The sequence below is a fragment of the Procambarus clarkii genome, chromosome 1, assembly GCF_040958095.1.
Source record: "Procambarus clarkii isolate CNS0578487 chromosome 1, FALCON_Pclarkii_2.0, whole genome shotgun sequence".
Taxonomy (NCBI): Eukaryota; Metazoa; Arthropoda; class Malacostraca; order Decapoda; family Cambaridae; genus Procambarus; species Procambarus clarkii.
The window spans coordinates 41,842,950-41,857,966 of record NC_091150.1 but is presented as its reverse complement, the minus strand read 5'-3'; the positions used below and the strand labels follow the sequence as shown (position 1 = coordinate 41,857,966).

Below are 15,017 nucleotides of genomic sequence, written 5' to 3'. Positions count from 1 at the left end.
CAGCTTTTGCTATATCCATCTCAAGCAAATGCTTCCTTACCTATCCCCACTGGTAATATCAACTCCAGTGGTGCTTGGTTAGACATTCCCTCTCTTAGTCCCGGAAATTCTCCTTGTGCTGTTAATAGTGAAGACATCCTGGGACATCTTATTGCATTTCTCACACACCACCTTGTCATTTGTAGTGAATCTATCTGCCCCTATCCTCGTTTCATTACCTGTTCCTTCACTGTTGATTTCCATCTGATGTGGTTGTGCAGCAATTTGTGTTGGGTCTTTGCTTTATTTGCCATGTCATTTTCGTACTGTTTTTCTGCGCCTCTTCTCACACTGAGGTACTTATTCTTGGCTCTTTGGTATCTTTCTCTGTTCTCTGGTATCCTATTTCTGTAGTTTTTCCATGCCCTTGTACATAGTTGCTTTGCCACCTTAACATTCCTGATGAAACCATGGGGTTCCTCATTTGTAGTTGTTTTGCTTTTTGGACTTGGACAAACTTTGTCTGTTGCCTCCTAACACCTTGTAGGTGACGTAGTCCATCAGGTCTTCTGCAGCCTTTCCACTGAGCTGTTACCCATGGTATATCTTTTAGGAATTTTCTTATCTCATAGTTTCTCTTTCGGTATTCCAGTCATTTGTATTCTGGGCCCCCTTCCTTGAGCAGGTAACCACTACTTCTACCAGATACTCGAGCACCAATTCCATTCATCTGGGCTCTAGGTGACTCGAACTCTGGACCCCACGTGTGTGAGGCACAAGCTGTATATCGACCGAGGAATATCATATCATCAATACACTGTGATCATTCATTCCCACGCGAGCTTCTGATTTCCCTTCTGTCTGACTCGTTCAAAGTGAATTCCAGGTCAGGTCTAGCTGGTTCGTCGTTGCCTCTTTCCTGTGGGTCCCCTTGATTGATTGATGAAGATTAAGCCACCCAAGAGGTGGCACGGGCATGAATAGCCCGAAATGAGTTCCCTGAAATGTTGGCTTAACAAGTTTCTTTTTGCCACGTTCAAAAGTTTAGCTCTCCATATTTCCACACTCCCTCTATTTGGTTCCTTGTTCTCCCAGTCTATCTTTCCATGATGAAGTCTGCCATAATATGCAAACGTGACCAATTTCTACAGGTGACAGGCTGCTATTTTAATTATAGTCGTAACTGCCATATGTTGTTTCTGTCATTCTCTCGCCTGGGTGTTCTGTCAATTAAGGATATCGTTACTACTATTCTTGGTCCTCTCATTATCCTGGTGCCTGTTGTGTAGCCCCTGAACCCCTCATAGCCCAGGATAACCATCTCGAAACTCTAGTCCTTTCTTATCAGTTGGATTACTCTTCCTTCTCTTGCCTTATTACAGTGTATAAAACACTGCATTTGTTATGATAGTGTCATTTCAGCGAGTGGTATTACATCCGGGTTTTAGACTTGTGCTCTTTCCCCAAGTTCACGTTCTTTGTAATTCCATCTATGTTTGAGTACATTACTTTGATGCTGAATCTTCTATCCAGTCTCAGTTACCCGCTGGTGTCCCTTGGATGAGAGGGCAGGGGGGGCATGGGATGGGGAATAAGGGGTGGCATGAAGTCGGGGACCTGGGTTGCATTGAAGGGGGCAGGAGGTGGAAGCATGGGGTCGGCAACCCGTTCTCGCAAATTTAATAAGTCAATATTGACTTATTAAATATGTGCATAGGTGACATACTTAACATAATAGATACCCTTAAAAAGATTCATAGAAAACACCGACCTTACCTAACCTACTTAGTATGTTAAGATAAGCATCTTATTGCTTCGTAATTACAATTATTACCTAATCTATAATAGGTATAGGTTAAGTAATAATTGTAATTACGAAGCAATAAGATGCTTATCTTAAGATACTAACAAGGTTAGGTAAGGTCGGTGTTTTCTATGAATCTTTTTAAGGGTATCTATTATGTTTAGTATATCACCTATGCACGTAGTTAATAACTCAATATTGACCTTACGAATTTGCGAGAACGGGTTGGGGTCGGAGTGGGTTTCTAAGGAAGGCATAGGTGACTTGGGGAAGAATGCTGTGGGTTGGGACGGTGGGTGGCTCCTGTTACACTCCTCTCTGGGGTTGCTAGCCTGCTGGTGGAGGGTTTTCCACTCTCCTTTGAACATACTGAAGCCACTGAGCTGAGGCTTGTGGGTCCCCCTCCATACCTTTCCCTCTCCTTGCGTCTCTTGCTTCTGCTGCCCCTCGGTCTCTCTTCCCTCGTCATGTCCCACTACGTGTTAGCCTTCTGGTGTTGCCCGGCGAGGGACGCATCTCCTTGCAGGGAAATTTTACCAAAGACAGCGTTGCCGTCGTGGATCAGTGTGACGGCGGCGCTGTACGGAGCAGAGCTCAGTCGGTGGCTCCTTGGTGTATAATAATTCGATAATTTCCCTATGTGCTTGTCTTAACTCTGTCGTAAGATGTAACAATATGCTGAAGGTAATGTGCTGTATTCCTGTATATATACTGTATGTATGTATGTATGTATGTATGTATGTATGTATGACATACAAATGAATCGACAGAACATGATAAATTCAGATGGTCCCAGTTTGCGTGTATGTAAAGGATAAGAATACAAGGAAACCACTAATCATTCATTATTATTAATATTATAATAATCCACAGACTGTACTTGATATGTTTTACAACAGGTAAGGGATTGTCTTAGTGTTGACACATGGCCACACGAGAGTGGTAACACGTCCTTTGTTAACAAGCCAATATACACACAACATGGACTTGTCATCATCTCTCATATGTCGGATATATTAATACAGGTATTGGAAATATTCTCATGACCCAGGTATTTGATCACATTCACTCGGATATCTCATAATACACAGGTATTGATCACTTTCACTCGCTTATCTCATAATACACACAGGTATTGGTCATATTCATTCACAACACGGGTATTGGTGATGTTTTGATGAAAACTCACTGGAATATTGCCTAGCAAGGATGGGCGGGGCTGAGGGTAACCAGGCTGGGCCCACGTCAATCCTCCCACCTCCATCCCGACGATTTATAGAGCGATAAACCCCAATATGTATAGAAAGAATAATCAATAAGGAACGCATAGATTGTTAAGCACGTTTAAGGGAATATCATGTAGAAATAAATACTTTGCTTCATGAGTCAGATATAAAGTGTACTCTGACAAGTACATATGAGATAAAGCCAGTGTTAATAAAAATGTGTTCTTTAATATTAACCACCTCGATATGGTTTTTATGTATATTTTAACACCTCGCGATAATGAAATTTTGTTTCTAGACTTGGGCTTGAGGCTGCATTGGAGAGAAGCAGACAGCTCTTAATAGTCAGCATCTGGGCTGGAGATGTGGGTGCTCATGTTATTAACGAGAGTCTAACATGATAGCATCAATATCTTACAGTATGTGGCACACGCCCAGATGTTTGAGACATTGTTGAGTTAGGATGGGAAAGTCTGCAAGTGCCTCTCATAGTTTGGTTAACTGACATATTTCACATAATTATTCAGAAAATTACAGCTAAAAAAAGTAATACCTTGCTGATCACAGTTAATTCTCATCTTGGTTGTAAATTCATTTGTAAACGTCGCGAATCTTCCTCTTTATTAGTAAGTTTATTTGAAGGCGTTTTGACTTGTCTGGTGTGGAAATTATTACAGCAATTCACCTATTTTCTTCGAACCACCAAAAGTAAGCTTTGAGAGGAACCACCCTAAAGTAGGCTGCGAGAGGAACCATCCTAAGTAGGCTTTGAGACGTCCATCTCTCTCTCTCCACGCATCACTACTGCTGTTCAAAGGTTCCCATCAACGTACATTTATGTCATGTTCTGATTAAATCTTTCCACAGCCCAAGCTACTATACCACTGTACAGAATAAACAAGCTCTACAAATGATTAAACAAAGATGAACACTGACTAGATATTATAATTTCCGGTTTTCCGACGAACAAAAAATCAAGATTTTTTTTAGCGCAATCGATTATTTCCTGTAATATATCCATGGGGGCTACCGCATCAACGTTTACAAAAGCGGGTACAAAATTCCACCAGGTCATAAAAAGTAACACATGAATGAGATAGTTGATTCTACGAGGCACTTAAACCACACTTAATTCTTCATGAGGCTGTCGGGTTCCTCTTGTGCTTCAAGCGTCACTTTCAACAATACTGCTACTCCTGCTTTTTCTTGCTCGTTAAAGCCACTTTTGTCATTAAAAATACATTAAAATGTATTAAAAAAAATAGTAGCGCACGCGCGCGTACACACACACACGCTGTTTGCATGAGTTTTTTTTTTTATATTGATGCAAAAACTTCACATTGAAACAAAGTTCACCGAGTGCTATCAGTATTCATCCACACGTTAGTTTTATGCCTTGAACACGTGTGAGCGCTCAGGCATATTCTTAATTGGTTTGAGTGTTTTTTTTGTTTTTCATATATAATTACATTAAAAAAGAAAATTACATAAAAAGAGGAACAAATTACATTTTGACACTTTACGTACACTGTCGAAGTTTCACGTGTCTAAGTACACTGTCGAAGTTTCACGTGTCTAAGTACACTGTCGAAGTTTCACGTGTCTAAGGACACTGTTGAAGTTTCACGTGTCTAAGTACACTGTTGAAGTTTCACGTGTCTAAGTACACTGTCGAAGTTTCACGTGTCTAAGTACACTGTCGAAGTCTCATAACCTACAGGATATAAACGACACGTTCAAACGACCTGTGGAGCCGGTCGGGGAGACTTTGAGAGAACAACACTAGCGGATGTCTTAACAAAGGGAATCGTAACTCCTGTCTTCGTCATCGACTGCTGCAGGATCGAAATCTTCTTTGGGCACCTCGAACCCGGGAATCGACACATAGTAGCCACCGATGTCTTTTTTCAATAGAGTGAAACACAAATTATTGTCAGCGTCGCTGGGCTGGAGATCGTGGATGGAGTGCTCTCGGTCGCCGATCGATTTTCTCTTTTCGCGTTTATTGCCATCTTGCATGCCTGTCACTCCGCTTTTATTGATGATGTCGCAAATTTCTGCATAATGCTGCTCCTCCTCCTCCTCTTCTTCCTCGTCGTCGTCGTCTCCTCCGCCTTGTAATGGGCTAATATCGTCCACGACCCGAGAATAGTCCAAGTTTTCAATGGATTTGTTGAGTCTCCTCACTGCGTCGGCCTCTTGCCTCTTCTCCTGGGCCTTGCTGCTCCGGAGGTTCTGGAAGATGTACGTGTTTTGCTTCGACAACTTCCTCTGGTCATGGGTCTTCCCGTTCACCTTGCTGGGGCACTTTTCTTGCAGTTTGTCTGTAGTCTTGTCCTGTTGCTTATCCTTCTCTCTCACAAGCTGTTTACATTTGTCCTGCAGCCTGCTCCTACTTCTCTCCGTCAGCCTGTCCCTGCTTGAGGCGCGAAGCAGGTTCTCCTTGCTGTTGTCTCGGGTCTTGTCGAGGACACGGAGGCCGGCCAGGCGGTCCCTCGACTTGTCGCGGCCTCTCACCTTCTTGCGGTCGTGGTCGGCCAGGAAGGCGAAGTTTAGATGTCTTGGATGCTGCAAGAAGGTGTCGCTGATGGAACGGCTCACAGACTTGGAGCGTCTCTCTGTTACGTGGTGCGTCACCTGCCGGGGGGGAAAAGATAGTTAGTTTTATAGCTATTTTAAGGTGTTAGTTAACTGGATAATAAGATGGTTGAACTTCAACCTCTATTATTATAAATAATACGCTCCATTAAAATAAATAATACATTAAAATAATAGATAATTATTATGACAATATTTATTATAAATAATGAAATAAATTAATAAATTTCAGTTTGTTCAATTTTCCACACCCCTGTGCACCTTCCCACACCCCTGTGCACCTTCCCACACCCCTGTGCACCTTCCCACACCCCTGTGCACCTTCCCACACCCCTGTGCACCTTCCCACACCCCTGTGCACCTTCTCCTATTACGTTATTTATTAGGAAAATGTAATCTATTATATATGTGTGTGTGTGTGTGCTTGTGTGTGCACACGCGTGCGCGTACTGTTGAATATAACCAAAAGGATTAGATCAAATATTCTAGTCCGAATCTCTTGATATTTCTTGTCAACCTTAACTTGGTAAGGAAGTCGAACAACTTTGCCCAATAAATTTTAAATTTTAAGACACGAATATGACGATTGTGAGCGAGAACTGGAGGTAGACATTGACGTGGCTCAGCAGAACCAGTCATCAGATCAGTCATATCGGATCTCCTCAGTGAACAAGTTTACTGTAGACAATCTGAACAAAACTGTTTTCTGTTTCTACCTTTCTTAACATTTCGTGAGAAAATGCTCACTGGAGAATATACTGTTTGTAAAGTAATGACTTCTTTGTTTCTTATAAATAGGTTATATTGGTTGAGAATAATACAATTGGTAATTTGGTAACAATTGCTAACAGTCGAACATTATTGAATATGTCGGAGAAAAAGTTCTTGTAACAGGAAATATATCTTAGTGAAGATTCCTTATCATAGTGAAGATTCATAACCACGTCAGGGTTATTATCGCAGAGATCTAAGATACTCATTAATAAACGATTACACTCCTCTATGTGGAATTTAAAGACGCAAGAGGAATATATATATATTTATAAGTGTAGTTAGATATTCAAATAAATTGTATGACGTCCAATAGTTTTATATTCAAGTAACAAAAAGTCTTCCAAGATTCAATATTCAGTAGAAATTTATAGTTTTGGAGGAGCAGGAGGACTGAGAAGTACCGGAAGAGGACAAATCATGCACTAAGAGATCCAGTCGAGGCCCACCTTGATCTGCCTCCTCCAAGCGTAGGCCTCGTCCTCGCAGTACGAGACGGTCTTGAGGAAAATTGGCGTCTTGGGGAATATCGGGTCCTTTACCGGCGTCAGCACGAAGTTGGACGACACGTCGATCTCGAACAGCGTGGCTTGAGCCTCGTTGGTCATGGTACACGCCAAGATCACCGCCTCCTTCTGCGCCTGCTCCAGACGCAGCACACCTGCAGTGTGACCACCAGTTAGACCAGTACTCGTCATGACGGAGCAAGGATGAAGCTATTAATACAAGACACCACTTTCCAGTAAATATGGAAGCTACAATCTACAAGTAAAGCTACAAGCGACCACCTACCGGTAAAGCTACAAGGGACGCGAGGCATGTAGCCACAAACAAGGCGGACGGTGAGGGGCAGCTTATGGTTCTTGAGGATGTGGGCCATAAGGTAGACGTGGTTGGGGTTCTTGCTGGTCTTGTGGGCCGTCGTGTAGAACCGACCAGAGGCAGAGAACGGCAAGAACACAACCTGGAAATTACAGAACAGCGTGCATTTCTGTTTGTGTAAGAGACACGGCAGTAAACTTATATTTCTCTTCCTGAAGAACATAATTATCAATTATTCACCAACATTCTTAGACTTACCTCATTCTTGTAGTTAAGGCACTGGGCATATTTGCTGCAGTTGAAGAGGAAGGCAGCGTCACGACCTCGGCCTCCGCTGTTGGTCTTCTTGGCGTTAAGATCCTCAAAGATCCCGAGAAGCTTCAAGACGTGTCCACTCTGCACCACCGTTTTTTGATACGTCATGCGTCCATTTTCTGTGATGAAAAAGATATACTGTAACATGGAGGAATAGTATTTTCATATTTTGTTCAAATGCATAGCCAAGATAACTCCGCGCGTTCTCTAGGTTAGTGTAATGAGCAATAAGTTGTTATCATGCACGTGTTGTAATAATAATACTGGCAATTGACTGTAGCAGAGTATAATTGAACTGCAGGCCGAACACTGCAGCTCACCGTTGTGCAGGTTGGTGTAGGCCGGGACGTCATAGCGGGTGAGGAAGAAGGAGAGCTGGCTGCTGACGACCTGCTCCACGGTGGAGAAGAACGGAGCCGTGTGGCCATCGCTCGTCACTATGGCGAACCATCCTGAGGGGGGCAAGGTGGAGGTTAGGGTTGAAGGGTCGCTTAATGGCGTCCCTATCGCCTGCCGAGGCGATAGTGCTCAGGCACACCTTCCTTAATGAGCAAATTCCGTATATTTGATAAAGCTATCTCTCTGGCCGTCACTGCATTCACTCCCAGCATATTCATACCTTGATATATTCTCTCCCTGAATAAACAAAGAGGTTCCATACAGAGACAAGAACAAGACAGACGTCTTAAGTAATGTTGGCACTACTCACATCTATCTGTCCATTAGCAGCTTGGACCCGTCAAAATGAATAGCCTTTATCTCGCTCACTCTATCTCACTTATTGCCAGCAGCCTCACAGTAATTACTCACCTGTGTAGGACTCTGGGATGACGATGGCGGGTCCCACAGGGGTAAGTCCACCGTCCTTACCAGGCCGCAGCGACACGCCCCGGACCTGCCGGTACCAAGCCACAAGTTAGCCTTAATGTCATTACTGTCATACCGAGATCGGAACACGTCAGCCTAATATGTCACAACATTTCAGGTCAGGTATCGGCCTGCTAGGTCATCGCTACTTTCACCGTGCTGTAAGGGAAGGCGCATCCCACAGCCAAGCTAACACAAACAGCTCATCATTAGGTATAAAGATAAGGTAAAGGGAACAAGCAAGGGTTGATACAAGGAGTCCTTGTCCTTCCCTTCCGGGTTGGTGTTATGACTGAACTGCCTGAAGGTGGAGGAACTTGGAGGGTTCGATAGTGTGGGGGCATTTTGATACCTGGAAGCAGATGAAAGGCAAGATAACCTCAAGTAATGTTGAGATCTTCTGATTTCGACAGAACCTGACATCTCCACTCGTCTAGCTCCTACGCAAATTACACTGTTTCTTCAGTTCAGGAATTACCATACGTGAAACAAACTGCCTTTCAACGCTCAACATACAGCGACACTTTCGTTACACTCGAACGCCACTTCAGACGACTAAATACGAACGTGTGAATGCGACGGGTACCCAAGGGTGTGGAGAACCCGTTACATTATGTATACTAGAGGGAACCTGGCGTGACCCGGGAGATAAGTGCACCACATCTTCACCTCACCCTTCACCATTTACCATTTTATTAACCACCTATCATCTTTACTCTTCACTAATAAACTACATAAGACAAACTAACATTTAATGTCGAAAATAATGTGCTTAATGAATTTTAGAGAGGATGTAGTCTGGTATTTATAAACAAATTAGTATGCTTGGAATTGTCACCAAATATGTGGAAGGATGGGTCACTATTGGGGTCCATTTCCTCATAATAGGATCAATAAGACCGGCCGCTACCAGCCTATGTCCGTCCCGTACCCCAGACCATTCTCCCTTCAAAGCTGGGTGAGGCTAGCCCCAAGCGCCTGGCCTCCAACATTTGACACACAGACAGACATTCTCACTTATAGAAATAAACTAGGGGGGGGGGGGAATACCCGGCTGGGCCAGGGATGTCTCATTCCTCTTCTCTCCCAAATCTCCTCCTCTCTCTTCAGTTTCCTTATCCCCCTCTCTCCATCTCCACGATTCTCTCCCTTCTCACACTACTTGCCCCCTATCCACCCTCTCTCACCTCTTCTCACCTCTATGACCAACCACTTGGGCTGGACAGTAGTGCGATGGTCCCGCTTCATGCAGGTCGGCGTTCAATCCCCGACCGTCCAAGTGGTTGGGCACCATTCCTTTCCCCCCCCCCCCCCGTCCCATCCCAAATCCTTATCCTGGCCCCTTCCAAGGGCTATATAGTCGTGATGGCTTGGCGCTTTCTCCTGATAGTTCCCTGCCCACCCCCATCTCCGCGTATCTCCTCCCCTTCTTCAAACATCCCCCCCCCCCCGGTCTATCTAATTCTTTCTCTTCCAGTCTTTGTTGGTCTCTGTCCTTCTCTGTGTATGCGTCTGTGTCTTTTTCCCTGACTATTACGCTCAAAAAAACAATATAATAGTCTCCCATTAGCGCGTGTTGGAGCCAAGCAGTATGAAATATTTAGCATAATAGTTTGCTTCAGGAAATGGACTTTGGGCTTGAGAGAGCCTCTGAAGCTGTGGGAGATGGTCTGTTTTATACGACTACAGCCAAAGTATGAATAGCAGAAAATGATTTGCTTATCCCAAGCGAATAATTTCTTATATTACTATTATAAACAAAAATTTTCAAAGCCATTTTATCCATAGTGGCCGTGGCAGCCATCTTTGACAGTGCCAAAAATAGACATGGGGGGGGGGGGGTCAGAATGTAACCCCCTAGCAAGCTGTTCCCTCTTAAATTCTGGTGACCCCCACACGAAGAAACTACGACGTTGCTGCAACGTTCGAACACGTTTTAACACCTAACAATTGTAACAACCAATATATAGCACGTTGTAACAACATTCTAATACGTCATTAAAACGTTATAACAGGATGTAACAACTTTATTACAAGTTTTAACCAGGGAATCATAGGGACCGTTATGTTGTGTTTGCAGGGGGAATGGTCTCGGGTGTGTTCCACACCCGAGACCATTTCCCCTGCAAAGTTAGGTGAGGCTAGCTGCCAGCGTCTGGCCTCCATCACCTTGAACAGATATTCTTTATATATATATATATATATATATATATATATATATATATATATATATATATATATATATATATATATATATATATATATATATATATATATATATATATATATATATATATATATAAAAGCTATGATGGTCAAGCGGATTAAGGCGCCCTGTAGTTACCAGTTGCGTTGCTCCTAGGAGTATGGGTTCGAGTCACTTCTGGGGTGTGAGTTTTCAGTCGCATATAGTCCTGGGGACCATTCAGGCTTGTTCGCATTTGTGTTCCTCACGTGTGCCCCAAAGAATGAGGTGATTTGATAAAATGCTATGCCCAAGATTACCATCCGAGTTGCCGGAGGGGAAGTGGTTCATATAGCTTCGGCTATCACTTCCTTTTGTCCGGCCGTGATGGTCAAGCGGATTAAGGCGCCCTGTAGTTACCAGTTGCGTTGCTCCTGGGAGTATGGGTTCGAGTCACTTCTGGGGTGTGAGTTTTCAGTCGCATATAGTCCTGGGGGCCATTCAGGCTTGTTCGCATATATATATATATATATATATATATATATATATATATATATATATATATATATATATATATATATATATATATATATTCCAACACAAGACAGAACACGAAACAATGGGTATTGAATGGAAGTAATTGTAGAAAGCCTATTGGTCCATATTTCTTGATGTGTTGGAATTTAATACCCATTGAATACCCATTGTTGAAAGTTCGTTTTTCACCTCATCCACCTCACCCAAATGTAGATATATATATATATATATATATATATATATATATATATATATATATATATATATATATATATATATATATATATATATATATATATAGATGAGCATTTGAAGATTATTTTATTACCATTATCTTTTTAATATTATAACTTGAAGTTATAACTATTGCTGTATTCTTGAAAATGTGTTGAAACACGAAAACGTGGGGAATTCTCGTTTCATTTTCCTATGTGGATACCAACGTATATACACACACATGTACAAGAATGTAGAGGTTGTATACCAACCTTATTCGAGGTGTAGTTGGTGTATAGCAGTAGAGGGCGGGAGAGGTCGAGGCCGGGCGGCGCTGTGGGCGTGTGGAGGTGGGCGGCGATGGGAAGGCTGTGAAGACGCAGCAAGTTCTTGGGTGTTAAGGCGTGGGCGGCGGTCACCGGGTGGGGCCACGCTCCTGGCACCCGCCCACCTGACGACCCCGAGGAGTGGGAGCTGGACATGGTGGCGAGATGAGGGGTGGTGGCGAAGTGTCGGGTTGTGGCGAGGTGTAGGGTGGTGGCGAGGCGTGGTTGGTGGCGAAGCGTGGCTACTGCTGATCTGGAGGACCTTCGCGGGCGCCACGTCCCACCATCCTTCCCTGGGCGAAGCCTTCACTTGTTTTCAGAGAGGTGAGGTGAGATCAAGGCGAGGTGGGTGTGATGGGTCGGTGGTAACGTGGTTGGGTGGTGGTTGTGGGCTGGTAGATGGGCAGGTGGTTGGGTGGTGGTTGTGGGCTGGTAGATGGGCAGGAGGGGTTGAGTAGGTGGGGAGGAGGGGGGGGGGGCGAGGGTAGGGCCACGTTGACAAGATACAAAACGGCGCGAGTCAACTGTAATCTGTATGAGGGGAATTTGGCGGTACAGTATTTTGCGGAGCCTAAACACAAGGCTAGTCAGCCGGTCACCAGGAGCTAGACCTCACTCCCGTGTAGTCACTGGATGGTGAGCGCTCATCCGCTGGTCGGGATTATATCAAACAAACTGTACCAAAAAGGTTAAGCAACGCTGCTGCCGTCAACGACCCGTAACCACATGACACTTTTACCAGTTCAATAACCACAACTTCCTTAACCATAAATATGCTTTAATTTCTTTTTTTTATCTCACCATTGGAGAGTATAAATTGACCGTCATCAAGCCGCTTATCTGAGCTGTATATCATAAATTACAATGTTTGTATAGATAATTTAGCCTGAGGACTCCCGTAGTTCCTCCTTCACTGGACACTTGAAGTGTGTGGACGGGGGCCAATTAGCGTGTCCCTCGGGTGACGGGAGGTGATGACAGGCGTCCACCTTGAGGACGACTCGAGACACTATCGCCCAGCCATCTGCACCCTGGCGTCCACATCAAAGAACTGGACGTCTGAGCTGGACGCAAGGACGGGTTTTTCTGTCCAGTGAAGACCCCGATAACCTTGGCTATTCATGAACGAGGTGTCTGGCTTTTTTTTTTTTTTTTGCCTTTTCTTTCTTCAAGTATCATAAACAGTGTATTGACCAGTTGGAAGAGAGCAGAAGAGCTCGTGGCTCTTCACCTGATAACACAACGGGTTCCAGCAGGTCTTCCAAGCGTGCTACTTTCCAGAAAACCCCTGTAATTTTTACCGATCTGGAAAGGTTATTGCTGGAGCGGCCGCATGGCCAAGTGTGCGGTCTCTTGCTGATGATGGCCAACAATGACAAACTGCGTCGGGTCCGGAATGTTGGCGTTGTTACTGGAAGTGTAAAGTAGCGTGTGGGAGTGGTGGTGGTGGTGGTGGTGGTGGGGGGCTGCTGCTGCTGGCTGGCCGGCTGGTCCGTGGGCCGGGGGGACGGACGGTGGCTATGCTCGAGTATAGTGATGTGCTCCTGGGCGCCAGGGCAGGAAGGGGATGGATGAGGTGACTAGACAGGTGGATAAGAGAGACGAGAGACAGGAGCGAGGTGGTGGTGTTGACGGGTCTTGTGGCGGCAACCTCAGCAAAGTCAGCGACCTGCAAAAAAAAAAAAAATTCTTGTAAAGATTATCAATATTATTATAATTATTGTTATAACAACACACGCACACACAATTATATATGTATATATATATATATATATATATATATATATATATATATATATATATATATATATATATATATATATATATATATATATATATAATTTAAAACAAAATATTCTGCAAAGATAAATTCAAGAAAAAGTATTCGAAGACAATCCAGAGCGGATTCCCCAGCTGCTTGCCAAGTGGGAGAGTCAACCACAACACAGTCTCAACTCCAATGACCCCATAAACCCAGAGTCGACCCCAGCATCACCCCAGGGACGGACCCCAGCACCACCCCAGGGGTGCAGGGTGGTACCGATGCATGTATCGGCTATCGTAAGTTAGCAAGAGGTCCTCACTGATCACAAACATCACACGATTCTCTTCTCTATAGCACTAGTAACAGGCCCAGGATTATTTAAGTTTAGGTATTGAGCGTTATTTTGTCTGGACTTTGTCAAATTAATGGTAAAAAAAAAGTGGTGTCCTGGCGGCCCATCACGAGGTATTGGTGTGTTCCACCAAAGTTACTACTACAAGTACTGTTTTAGGAGGATCTGTGAATAATATGTAACTGAACCCACACATTCTTTTCATATGTGTGAGTTGCAGTACCACACATTTTTTAAATATGTGTTAGTTTGTTTCACATATATATTTTTTTCAACTCCCGCTTATGGGGCTTTCTCTTGATGGGTTGATTACCTTACTGATGTCAAGCGACGGGGGTTATGTCAACCTCCAAGTCCTTCCATATTGTTGTTTCATGCAGTCGTCTACATTTCATTTCATAATATTCAATATGAATCTCCTTGCTTCTTCTTCAGTTCAGAGAAATGCAAGGTAATGATAATTGAAGTCTAGTAGCCAATGTGCACCCGCCCACGCACATATTGTGAGGTATTACTTGGTCAAAGGAGAAAGAAAAAATATATAAACACTGCTTAACACACAGTCACGCCAAACTTGGCATTGTGATGCACAGCCTGGACCAGCACCCACCGGGAGGGCCGAGGTCTGGGGTGCTCCCATTGTGACCGTCCTGGACCAGCACCCACCGGGAGGGCCGAGGTCTGGGGTGCTCCCATTATGGCCAGCCAGGACCAGCACCCACCGGGAGGGCCGAGGTCTGGGGTGCTCCCGTTGTGGCCAGCCAGGACCAGCACCCACCGGGAGGGCCGAGGTCTGGGGTGCTCCCATTGTGACCGTCCTGGACCAGCACCCACCGGGAGGGCCGAGGTCTGGGGTGCTCCCATTGTGGCCGTCCTGGACCAGCACCCACCGGGAGGGCCGAGGTCTGGGGTGCTCCCATTGTGGCCGTCCTGGACCAGCACCCACCGGGATGAGGGCCGAGGTCTGGGGTGCTCCCATTGTGACCGTCCTGGACCAGCACCCACCGGGATGAGGGCCGAGGTCTGGGGTGCTCCCATTGTGGCCGTCCTGGACCAGCACCCACCGGGAGGGCCGAGGTCTGGGGTGCTCCCATTGTGGCCGTCCTGGACCAGCACCCACCGGGAGGGCCGAGGTCTGGGGTGCTCCCATTGTGGCCGTCCTGGACCAGCACCCACCGGGATGAGGGCCGAGGTCTGGGGTGCTCCCATTGTGACCGTCCTGGACCAGCACCCACCGGGATGAGGGCCGAGGTC

At 44.9% G+C, this 15,017-nt stretch overlaps 1 protein-coding gene across 1 annotated transcript in view; it reads right to left on the bottom strand.

Annotated features, from left to right (window-relative positions):
- Positions 1-2,613: 2,613 nt before the first annotated feature.
- Positions 2,614-15,017, bottom strand: part of LOC123760283 (uncharacterized) — a 149,492-nt gene continuing 137,088 nt past the window's right edge. The window contains exons 3-9 of the mRNA XM_069339255.1: positions 11,593-13,315; positions 8,326-8,410; positions 7,836-7,967; positions 7,459-7,634; positions 7,171-7,342; positions 6,828-7,039; positions 2,614-5,646 (exon numbers count right to left, since the gene is read on the bottom strand). Of these exons, the coding sequence (XP_069195356.1) occupies positions 4,804-5,646; positions 6,828-7,039; positions 7,171-7,342; positions 7,459-7,634; positions 7,836-7,967; positions 8,326-8,410; positions 11,593-11,802 (1,830 nt within the window). The 5' untranslated portion in view covers positions 11,803-13,315 and the 3' untranslated portion in view covers positions 2,614-4,803. The remainder of the gene's footprint in view (positions 5,647-6,827; positions 7,040-7,170; positions 7,343-7,458; positions 7,635-7,835; positions 7,968-8,325; positions 8,411-11,592; positions 13,316-15,017) is intronic.